This window comes from Hyalella azteca, unplaced genomic scaffold, assembly GCF_000764305.2.
Source record: "Hyalella azteca isolate HAZT.00-mixed unplaced genomic scaffold, Hazt_2.0.2 contig4316, whole genome shotgun sequence".
Taxonomy (NCBI): domain Eukaryota; kingdom Metazoa; phylum Arthropoda; class Malacostraca; order Amphipoda; family Hyalellidae; genus Hyalella; species Hyalella azteca.
The window spans coordinates 575,075-587,925 of NW_025934536.1; the positions used below are offsets into that span (position 1 = coordinate 575,075).

General features: G+C 36.6%; 1 protein-coding gene across 1 annotated transcript; it reads left to right on the top strand.

Annotated features, from left to right (window-relative positions):
* The first annotated feature begins 1,558 nt into the window (after nt 1-1,558).
* Nucleotides 1,559-11,994, top strand: LOC125177709. The gene has a single exon (XM_047879963.1). It carries the CDS (start codon nt 1,826-1,828, stop codon nt 4,220-4,222), a length of 2,397 nt encoding a protein of 798 aa, XP_047735919.1. The 5' UTR covers nt 1,559-1,825; the 3' UTR covers nt 4,223-11,994.
* The last annotated feature ends 857 nt before the right edge of the window (nt 11,995-12,851 follow it).

Genomic DNA, 12,851 nt, shown 5'->3' on the forward strand with positions numbered 1-12,851 from the left:
AATCACTAGCCCATGCGAAGCAGATACGACACATCCTGTAGATACGCAAGACGTATGTATATATACGAGGTAGATACCATGCACCCTATACAGTATATACAGACTACGTTACGTTAGTTCCTACACGAAACGGATGAAGTTTTAACAAGCGGCTTGCGTATTAAAACTCGGAAATTTCAGAGCGATCAGAAGAAAAAAGTGTTATAACAAAGCTCGGAGTGCAAAACAACATATGAAAGCGATGCATTCATCGGAACAATATTCTAAAGTTTCCCTCGACGTGATAAGCGGCTAACATTTTCCGCAGATTTTCCTGCTGTGCTAAAGTGTGCGCTGGATTGGCCGAGTGAACGCAAAGCAAAATACGTTCGTGAGTTGCCGGCGATGCTAAGTAATTCCGACATATTTTACGGATGAATATCTACAGCACAAATACTGGCGGCTGATCCTCGGTGGGACTTTACAGAGGAAATGCTAGGAAACGGAACGTAAGTTCCGTGGAACGTAGGAAACGGAACGTAAGTTCCACGAGATTTAGGATCTCTGCCTGCACGGGTTGGCTGCAAAGAATCGTCCAAAATGTGAATTGAAAACGTAATGCTTTTCGGTATAATAATTTTCAATGCTTGTTACAGATATACGCTAAAGGAAAATGAAGTTGCTATTTACAAATTCCTACATATTAAAGGGATAAATCGTGTTATGGAAAATTCTTAATGCTGTAGATAAAAACCATCGAAAACCAGCCTTACTTAATCATTAAAATATGCATTTAACGTTTAGGATTGGCAGGAAATGTATTCATTTTTTATTAAAGAATGATTGTGCTCATTATTATGGTATTATATTATTTGCGTTCGCAGCGTAATTGAAGATGCGTTTTCAATAACATGTAGCAAGATGCGAGAGTAAGGAAAGTCTATTCTTAACGTATGCAAACTAACTATACAATATTTTCCAGAGCAATGATTTCCAATCCAATTTGAAATTTTATTGCAAGCGATTAGACGAGTTCCTTGAAATTTGTTCAGACTTCATTCAAATTTCGATCCTTCTCTACCAGGAGAAATGTTTGTTGGCGAATAATATTTACCGATAAAATACTCCATGTGTGGAGTTTAGACGTGTTGGTTTCATCACGCGGTTGAATATAAAATAAAAACGTCATTCATGAGATGCAGAGTCATGGTTGCTGATATTGTTGCTGGGGAAGCTGCGCTCACGGCAGTCTCTCCCTCACCACCCCCCAGCCGAGGGCGGGAGGGTAGCACAAACCAACATCAACAACATGAACAAGAATACGACACGTGCCCTCACACCTGGCAGAGGGAGGAGCCATGTCGGCACGCGTCCAATGAGGCGGCCGTGTGGGAACGCGGACTTCCAGGTGCCTCTATTTGAGCCAGGCTTGTTTGGGCTTCCAGCAGCCAGACGACCGCAGCCCGAGGCTTGGATCAGCCCGAGCGTCAGTCAGCTACCAGCTGCGGTCACGGCAGGTAGCTCAGCGCCTTGTTCCTCTGCGACACAAGGCAGTCTGATTCCAGTGATACTTGTCTGTGAACATTGCGCATCTTTGTTCGTTTATCAACTGATGTCTGAATAACGGAACATTTTGGTTGAGTTCCTGACGTAAAATCTGAAACTTTGTAGTGAAAATGGAACATTGATTGTGGTTAAAAACGACTTGACTTTTTTCAAAACTGAAACCCTCGTATTTATTCAGACTAACTTCAATCTCGTTGAAATGGAAAACGAAGTTCGAAATTCCGAAACTGATCGTAATGAGAACCCTAATAAAAAGAGAAAGTGATGCGAGTGTAACGCGATGTCAAGTGTCGACTTGTTGCTCTACCGACCTTGGAGCGACACCACGAAGAAGGCTCAGGAAGAACCTGTTGATTTCAGCAGCCGCGGCAAGAGAAGCGTGGAGCCCGAGGCAGATTTAGGGTACACGGAAATTGACTCGCAGCTTCCTGGAGCCCTGAAACTGCCTGACATCAACAACAAAGCCACTGCAGGTAACAAAACTCGAGTTCTTAGCAAATGTCAATCAGGAACGAATCTTAATAGCGGCGTCGTAGATCGAGAATTTTTTGTCGGCAGTCCAGACTCAGGATTTAGTAGTCCGTCAGATGGAACGAACAATTTGCAGTACCATCATTTGTTGCCGGGTCTCTACCAGCAAGCCCTTGCTAACCATGCACTGCAGAGAGAAGCATTTTACCGCGATGCCATTCAAAGGGAAATCCTTAGCCGACAGCAGTTGTGTCTACGGCCAGAATTCCAGGATCAAAAACTCGGTCCGTTGCGGGGAACGTTGGATCATGAGCAGATAGCACCTCTTGCTTTAGTCGTGAAGAAAGACTTGATTAATAATAATTATTTCAGGGTTGAAGCAAGTGACTATGATAACAAGTGCCAAAATTCAGTCCATGATGGAAGCAAACAAGACTCCGATAATGATGAAGAAGAAGATGAAGAAGCAGCGCGGGAGAGCGACAACGATCTATCATCCGATAGGAAGAGAGCTGAAATGCCTTTTGAAGAAAATAAAAACCGAGACGGACGAGAAGGAGTTATATGGGAATCGTCAAAATCATCGTCACATTTGGTCTCGGTCCCTGAAACAAGTCCATATCACCTGTTCCCACCAACCCTGTACTGGCCCCACGGCTCCACTCCTCTTGGTAATCAGCTCGCTAAGCCGATTAACCGTCCATTCAGCAGCACGGCTGTCATCGACCACCCTCTTTATAAGGCCCTGCCGCCACCTGTCAGCGGCGACACTCGTGCAGGTAATATGTTCGCGACTACAAACAATTCTCTCGTGTCTCCTCTAGGCTCACATTTATCGGATTCAATAGCAAATTCTCTCGTTGGTCAGCAAAGACAGCAGCTCAATGGCCAATTAACTTCACCTCTTACGTCACCAGCCGCTCGAGCAGCTTATGACCTTAGTGTTGCCATGAGTAGTTCATCGTCTCCATTTGGTAATTTCAGCGGCCAAGCATCCAATTGTAATTTATCCCCACACTTGGGTACTCCATCGAAATCAGATACAAAGTCCCCGAGTACTTCTGGATTATCATTGAAACGAAAATTACCTGCAGCGTCGTTCTCACCTGATAAAAAATCCAAGTCCCCGAAGAAAACAAAGGCCTCGAGGCGCCTCAACTTTGATGAAGACAAGTCGTCTCCGGTATCAGGGACCATCATCAGGGAGTTGGGGGAGGGTGAAGCACCCCTCGTGGTCCGGAAGGGAGATATCGACCCAGCTTATAATGTTGTCGAAGTCACAGAAGAAGCCAAAGCTGAAATTGCCAAGATAGAAAATAAAATCGGGGACTATGTCTGTAGGTTATGTAAAGAGCTTTACGATGATGCTTTTGGCTTGGCGCAACATCGATGTTCGAGGATCATTCATGTCGAATATCGATGTCCTGAGTGCGATAAGGTTTTTAATTGTCCTGCAAACCTGGCATCACACAGGAGGTGGCACAAACCGAAAGGTAGTGCTCCTGGAACACCCAAGTCATCCGATGAGTTAAATAAACCTAATACCGGGTTTGTGTCGAGTAAAAATTCCGATGACGAACCTAAGCCATCTACTTCGAAAGCAGCGTACGAAGATGAGTTTCCTTCCGAAGACGATGTCTCCGATGGAAAGGAAAGCGAAATATTCGATTGTACTATTTGCTTTAAATCGTTTAAACGGCAAGCCTACCTCCGGAAGCACTTGTTAACGCACCGACGAGAGCCTGAAGAATCTTCAGGTACAATTGTACAGCCTATCCCCCAAAAGCTTCCATTTACACACACTATCTCCGACACAGTTAACCAATCTCATAGCGGCTCTCTAGTGCCAACAGTCCAAAATCGTATTCCAGCTGGCCATATGCTTTCCCCTTTGTCTCCACCGATGTTGTCCCCTCCATTTTCACCTACAGAAGTTTTTAAATGCCACATTTGCCAGTCAAATTTCTTCTCACCGACGTCGCTTGCAATTCATTTTGCCACTGCACACCAAAGAGATCCTCGATCGCACCCCGGATTTACAGCAGGAAATGGCTTCGTTGAAATTGCTCTTAGTAATCTAGCTTCTTCTTCTAATTTCGGCGGCTCTTCCATGGCTGTCCCAAGACCTCAATATTCAAGCGGTCAACCTCTTCATTTTTCAGCTCAGTTTCTGCACAGACCATCTCAAATTTCGGCTAGTTCATGAAATATTTTATCGTTCATCAAGAACCAACAAATCAAAAGTATTACAGCCGTATTACAAAAACTCTGTAAATAGTTCGTCATAATATATTAAATACTTATGGTTATGATTGTCATATGCCAATGAATATTTCAAAGTGGATTATAGAAGCCAATGTTCGGCCAAAACACTATTTCCGCGCAACGAAGCTTGCAATTCGTTTGGATCCACTCAGCACACCTAAACTTCCGATCTCAGACTTATTTCCATCATCATATGAATCTGGTCTTCCAAGATTATTCTTCATACCATAGAGGTCTTCAAAAGACCTCCGCATCATGATCTCTACGGGACTTCAGTCTTCACAAGAAGTCATCAAGAGCGTCTACGAACAGTATGACTATTGGAGTGATGTTCTGAGAACATCTTGCTGATACACACTCAAATGACTTCAGTCCTGCTGCAACTATTGGCTTGCCAAAATAAGGTATTCGAATATTTATAAATGTCATTTATTCATTTTAATATATTGCGATCAGGAATTCATGAATCAAGGTGTATTGTTCAGTTTTTAATGTATTTAAGTTATAATAACAGATGTCTGCCTTACAGACAGGTTGGCATTTCAGTATTTCATCCAGTCTCCTCATGCCCGAATTATTGTCCTAGTCATTAGAAAATATTACTTCATTGTCTTTCTTAGTTTTAAGTGTTCGGAACAATATACTTTTGTAAATTGTATATTATAAGTTACGCGTATTTTTGGCTGAGCAAAAATTGAAAATTGTAACCGTTCGATTTCATCGCCAGCAAATAGAGAAAATGTAAAAAAAAAGTTAATTGCTGTTCCTGAAATACGGGAATCGTTTCTCTTCATTCATTCACGTTGAGAGCGAGGAGCATTCAAGGTGAATGAAGTGGGCTACATCAGTCCAAGATCAAACACGAAAAAAACTACGGGTGGCTTGGAACTTGCATCAATGTCTTAAATTTGTTCGAAACAAAGCAAGAAAAACAAAGCATAATGATGGACATAAAAAACATAAAAAAAATTACAAATGAAAATTCTTGCTTGCAGTAAGGAAGAAAACAATTGGCCAACACAGCACTTAAATGCATAATTTCACCATTTATTGTCGATATCAATCAACAATCCAGGCTCGAGTTTCATTAATAGTTCGAATGGAGTGGACATGAATGACGACGATAAAGGGTAGAGTGCAATCACAGATCTAATCCTTAAATAAACTCTACATCTATTCTCTCATAATTAATCTATTGGACCTCCACCGTTGGTTCACAGACGAGATCTACACTGCATGTTTCCTTTCAATTCTTTCATTCACTTTCATTCCCGCTTTGCATGATACTTCTTTTGAATTCAAACTTTCATCATTTTGAAAATTCTTAATAACTCTAATAGCCAAACATTGAGAACTAAATTCAATTAATGCTATGGCCTAGTCTCTCTTGGAATTTTCTCCATTGAGCGTAAATTTTCGTAGTTAAGAAAATTTTTTTGTCCAGTTCGGCTCGCTCAAGGTCACAGAAGTGCTTTAGCCTTATGGAATATTGATTCACGAAACGACTTTAAAACTTCAATGTAGTAAAACAAAATCGTATTTTTCGGCATTTCCCTTTAAACCAAAAAACACGTTTTAATTTTAATTTCTGCAAATCCAAAATGTTATCAGGGGATCTCAGTATAAGTGACTACCACGGTTGGAGACCGCGAAGCTGGGAGCTGGTGCAATCTCTGCGGGAGTGCAGGGACATGTGCAATTCTTCGAGAGTGCAATCCAGATTGGTGCAATAATTCCAATAAAAACATATGCAATACGTACATGCAATGTTCCTCATATTAGATTGAACCAGAAAAAGTTTCATTGTTTTCGTGGTTCAGTCGATGCAATTCTTAACAGTTAATTGGTTTACACACACGATGCCGATGCTCTCATTCTTACCGCAAGCTCAATACAAAAAAAAGATTTTGAGTGTAAACACTCAAAAAAATCCTTCACAGACTTGATGCAAGTTTCTATTGCCGTACCTAGAAAAAATATTTTCAAACGCCGTACTGGAAGCATTCCATTACCTTAATCGGTTAAAATATTAATTACTGTCTATAGTTGTGAATAATGTATTTTACTGTTACTAATGGAATATACTGTCACGAACGCACCACACATCTGATTTATCATTACTTGAGTAGGTTTTATATTCTAGATTGTGGATAAAGTAATTTTATCCGTAATATTAGTCATTTTAGGAATATTCCTTATAATTAGAGTGTACTTTAATACTTGTAAATAATTTTATTGGCAAGTCTTTCATGCCCTTGTCAGAATGCAACCTACCGATTGATATTCTTGTCGGCTTATCGTAAGTTAAATCACTAACGAGATTGAATATTACTTGAATAAAAGGTTTAAAAATTAATAAGCTAGTGTTGATGATCAGTTATTGAGTTTTGTACTTCGTAAGAAACTTTACGCATTTCCATGCTCTTCGTACATTAGTTTCGCACTTCATACAGAACTTCGAAACTTGATTTCGCACTTCGTTTCAGTATTTCTGAACCTCGTTCTTTTTATTGTAATAAATCTCACAGCTAGAAAATTGAGAGATCTGTATCCATATACTATTAGTTAAATAACAGAAATAATTAATTTTTTGTGCAAATTACGATTTCAAGATTGCGAATTGCGTATTTCAATTTCTCGTGCGCATCACACGTCTCATGTTGCAGCACTCCGCTGTTCAATTCCCTTCTCTCATTTACTGAAATGGGGAAAATTTTTTCGTTCCGTTATCTGGCACTCATAGATATATTTTTTTCAAGATTTCATTTCGTAGTTTGTTTCAAATTTAATTAATTAGCTAGAATTACTATTATCGGCAGCACTGCACCGGCTCCTCCATGTAAATAAGTTCATATTTTTGGCTGTCACTTGAACTATCGAAACTGAACTTCATAATGATTATTTAATGCATTCAACGTAAAAGATGGAAACCTTATTAAATATTTCAAGTAACCTAAAATCGATTTAAGCGGAAAATAGCACATGACATTTAAACCTGCTTATTTCATGTTGTAAAGAAATTTCGTCTAAAATGAATGACCAACGCGTGTCATGCTTCCATTTGAATCAATAATTCAGAGTCTCGATGTTTAATCTGAAAGCCCTTAATTGAACTCAAAAACTCTAGCCCTTCACTGACGAATAAGTTTACCATTTCAAAGGTACGTATACCATTGTAATAAGTGAAAGAATTCGTCCAGTGTGGAGGTGAAGTGAAATCGGAGAGTCTCTTGCATGCCGTGATTCTGTCAGGTGCCATAATACATTTTACGAAGTTTGCCTTAATGTAAACTTTTTATAAGTCTCGGAATTTTAAATTCATTGTTAATTCAAAAGTCTGTCCTGAGGAAGCCTAATTATTAATGACTGCGAAAGAGAAAATGTAACTGAAAAATTATTATTAAGAGGCATAAATAAATTTTTCATGCCAAACAGAAAAAAGGTTAAAAGAAGTAAGCATATTGACTCAACTAACTAGGTTTCTATTCAATTTTAATTAATAATAGTTTAAAGATACATGATCATTCAGCATGGAGGCAAAATTATTTCGATATTGAAAAGTTGAATAAATTGTTAAATTTTCAACCTTTGGCCCTAATTTCCAATAATTTCACTTCTGTAATCGAACTCGGAACGTTAAAATTAAAAGAAAAAATCCATCCTAGGATGTAGTAGATTTGATTCTCAGATGTAACGATTTTGTAACGGCATGGTTTGGATAACGACTTAGTATTTATTGTTTGATTTAATTGAAAGAAAAATGAACAGTTTAGGTAGAAATAGCATTATGAATATACATTCGGTATACGATAAATAATAACGTATTTTTAAGGCTTAGATTTAGTTAGAAAATGTGAAAAATTAACAAAAATATGGTTGGAGAAAACACATGTATGTTTGTATAAATATGCACGTAGAATAATTGTAAGGGCGACACCTAAAACAAGGAACTATTAGTTTATATTGTATTTAAAATAACGGTTGGATAGAATTGATTCGTTCCAAAAGGGGAGCATTGGCAATCTGATTGGATTAATTAAGATGCCGTAGGCATGCGTAGAAAAAGGGTAAGAAGACCCAATCAACATTAAAAAACATATGATTATTTATATACTAAATAAATTATAGGGGAAGCTCTTTCATTAGATTATTAAAGAAAGTAATTTCTTCTAAGTTATAATGTTCATTATTAAGTGCATTATTGTTAAGATAGGCGCACTCAGGAATAGTCTTAGTTAGTAATTCCATATTCTGACGATTTATTCTACAGTATATTTCAGAACTGAGTAATTTCCTGCTTGATTTTTTATATTATAAATTTTTAATTATTGTTCTAAATCCTCCGGTAGCAAAAATTAGTAGACATGTTAATGAAAATTACATAATTATATATAATCGATGAATCCCGGTTAGATATTTCGTATTCACTCATATTTTATGATGTCAATCTAAAGTTTTTTTCCTGTATATTTCCTGTATTTTATTTATCGTTTAGGTAAGATTAGTTTGTAAATTTTATTTGTCTTGTTTAGCATCTGTAGGCGTGACAGTCGTCTAGAAATGGATGCTATCTAGACAAGTGTACCATCTAGTCTTGTGAGCATATAGTTATGCGTAACATCTAGTCCCGTGTAAAATCTAGGTAGATGTATATCTAGTCATTAGTGCATATAGTCATGTCTATTCCTAAACCTTTGTACATATATTCATGAGTGCATCTAGTCATACGCCAATCTAGTCATATGCACATCTCAGCATGTGTACATCTAGTCATGTGTACATCCAGTCGCGTGTGCTTCTAGTCGAGTGTGCATTGAGTCGTGTGTGCATCTAGTCATGAGTGCATCTAGTCATGTGTACTTCTAGTCCCGTGCACATTTAGTCATTTGTACATCTAGTCATTTGTACATCTAGTCATATGTACATCTAGTCATGAGTACATCTAGTCATATGTACATCTAGTCATGAGTACATCTAGTCATGAGTACGTCTAGTCATGGGTATATCTAGTCATGAGTACGTCTAGTCATGAGTACATCTAGTCATGTGTACATGTAGTCACGTGTTCATCTAGTCTTGTGTGCATCTAGTCATGTGTGCATCTAGTCATGTGTACATTTAATCATGTGTACATCTAATCATGTGTACTTCTAGTCATGTGTACATCTAGTCATGTGTACATCTAGTCATGTGTCCATCTAGTCATATGTACATCTAGTCATGTGTACATCTAGTCATGTGTCCATCTAGTCATGTGTACTAGATAGTCATATGTCCATCTATCTAGTCATGAGTACATCTAGTCATATGTACATCTGGCCTTGAGTATATCTAGTCTTGAGTAAATCTAGTCTCGAATTCATCTAGTCATGATTACATCTAGTCATGTGTACATCTAGTCATTATTACATCTAGTCATGTGTACATCACATCTAGTCATGCGTACATCTAGTCATTTGTACATCTAGTCACGTGTACATCTAGTCATGTGTACATCTAGTCACGTATACATCTAGTCATGTGTACATCTAGTCTTGAGTACATCTAGTCTTGAGTACATCTAGTCTTGAGTACATCTAGTCCTGTGTGCATCTAGTCATGTGTACATCAATTCTAGTCATGCGTACATCTAGTCTTGAGTACATCTAGTCCTATTCACATCTAGTCATGTGTATATCTAGTCACATGTACCATCTAGTCATGGTGCATCTAGTCGTGCGTATCATCTAATCACGTATTGCGTCTGATCATTCCTACCATTACTTAAGTCATCCAATCATTTAGTAAAGCAATAATGGGTCTCTTGTAAAAACCAGGCAAGAATATCATCTAATGATTTCTTTATCTAGTTATCATATACTTATTTCATCATTTCAGCTAGTTTTTTCATTACTTAGTAATTTTATGTTATAGGTATTATAGATCATAGTTTATTGGTGTTTTCGGAGAGAGGCTTGTAGAATAACTATGTCTTGAATATATTTTACCATTATAGTTATTAGAATAGTGGAGCGCTGCAATCAATTATATAATCATAATCATAATCATAATTATATTTATTCTAATTGTCTGATTAGGTCAATTGCTAGGATTCTTCTTCGTACCTGATAACTATTAGAAAAATTATTCTTCTAGATTTATTTATAAATATTTTTTAAGTCAACAAGATTATTTATTCGCTGATTTTCTAGAGGAAATATATTTAACCCTAGATTAAAATAGATTAAGGCTAGTTTATAGTGAAGTGAACGGTTCTAGTCGACACCGTTACAAGGCGTGAATGTTCTAGTCATTAATTTTAAGAAAATTCGGGACTATTTGTGTCAGTTTCTTCGATGCTCCTTGAACCGCTCATGCGCAGGCAATGATTTCCGAGTCCATTTCTTAGTCGATTTTCGGGTCCGTCTGTTTCGCGTCCGTCTTAAATAAGTGCAAAGTCATTCCAAATTTCCTGTAACTTGTAACTTTGCGGTCGATATTATTTGCAGACATCCCTTTGTACAGCTTTTCGAATTTTTTCAGTCATCCTCATTTATTACCTCATATGTATTCTCGATTTCGTTAAGTTTTTCCACAACGTTTTGACGTGAAATTCTTTCGGCCAGATGGCATTTATGTTGTGACTGGCAAAGATATTTTGTCAAGCAGGTTTACCAACGAAAATTTTATTTTCAAAGATTTTGTCTTCAGTTATGTTTTGTGCATCAATAAGTGCGTATATTTCGTTAAATCTTCTCGAATAATCAAATTTACGGTTTCTTCTCGACATTTATCGTTGGAACCAAGCGAACTCGTCAGACTCGCAATTTCTCTCTTTCTGAAATGGCCTTTCAAAGAGATCAAGTTACCAAGACCGTAGTTTCCGCCCTGGTGAATTTGAATACCATTATCGTTTAAGAATTCAACATAATAATAGAGATATTGTTATTATGGTGTATACTCCTAGTCATATAAATGATAGTTTAGTTCTAATTTGCATCAACAAGTGCTCCATTCCAGATTACCGGCAAAACCTGAAGCTATTTCAAAATATGAACTTCTAGCTGCATCTCTATTAGCAATAATCTCCGCAAAGAACAAATCTTGAAATCATCCTAAAATATTAAAAATCTTTCCGTGATTGAACATTATCAATTATTCATTGTCAATGTATATAGGCTTTAGTTCTAGAGTTGATACGGTTAATTATGATTTTCCACTATAAGATTTCCACTGCACTTTTTGTTAAATATTTTAGTCTTTATTTAAGCGGTGTGTGGTGCGTTTGTACATGTACTAATGTTTTCAGTCAATATTATAGACTCAGGAAATAAAAATTATAGATAGATATCATGAGGTTCAATGATTGTTTGATTTTTGTATTGTAAAATATGGTAATGTGTAACGTATCAATGTAAATAACACCAATTATATTAGATACTTTGTGTAAGGTGCGCGAAGTGATTTTTGCTGGATAACAGATCTGATTTAGTTATAAATATTACTTTTACAAACTTAAAAATTAATTTTCATGAATAATCGAGAACCAATTATAAGGGTGCTTGAAAAAGCGGTTGAATTCAACCAGCTTCCAGGCCTAACGGCTTCTTCCAATAAAAATAACAACCAAGAACACTTTACACGAGATTATGATTGGTCATCTTGAATTATGCTACATTGATCATTAATGTAAAATTATGTTCAACAAATTATTTCTATGTAAAATCTTCCCATCAATTTTTTCTATGCAAAATTTTTGTGTCAATTTTGAAATTTGTTGCACCAGTTTCACTCGTGTAAGCCTGAACTAAAAGGAAAATTTTGATTATTTGTCGTTTCATGTACATGATTTGTAGGAGGAATAAATTATAGAGTTTTTAATATGTAATTTGTGTTTGTAATGTTATAATGTTTGAAAATAATGTTCATCCGTATCTTGATTCACTTGTAATTATGTTTAATTAACATATTTCAATATAATATTTTGTGTGTATGTACATTATTTAGCCTATGATTCTTGTTCATGAATTCCTGATCGCAATATATTTTCTTGAATGTTGGCATTATAAAATTCGATGCCATGAGTTAAGTGCATTTTTTTATCGTGTATGCAGTTATGTCAAGTTATTTTCAACATTGTTTCATCTATAACTTTTCCTAATAAACAAATTTAAAGCTTCGAAAGAAAAATGTCCTGTGACTGAAATATATAAGATGTAAAAGACATTAAATAAACCATCCGAAAGTAATCGATGAGCCACTTTATACGTTTTGAATAATTGCTTGATTAAAATTGTAACTGAATAATGTAATTGATTTCCGTTATTTTAATAATGCAACCTGATTCAATTTTAATTAATACTGAAACAAAATCTAAGTTTTTCATTTTCACTAATTTTTTTTGCCTGAAATTTGTTAATGGGCTGAGAACTTGAAAAATTTTAAACCTGAACTGTTTCGATGGCCACACTGCATATGTGTAGTTATGTATTCGTGTATACCGACAGCGTGTATCCATCAGAGTATATGTATGTACATATATAGTTTTAGAATCATATTGATCCTTCATTTACCGAATAAATTTGATAATA

Coding starts and splice junctions, on each gene's coding strand:
- LOC125177709 (XM_047879963.1), top strand. CDS start 1,826: ATGTCAAGTGTCGACTTGTTGCTCTACCGACCTTGGAGCGACACCACG.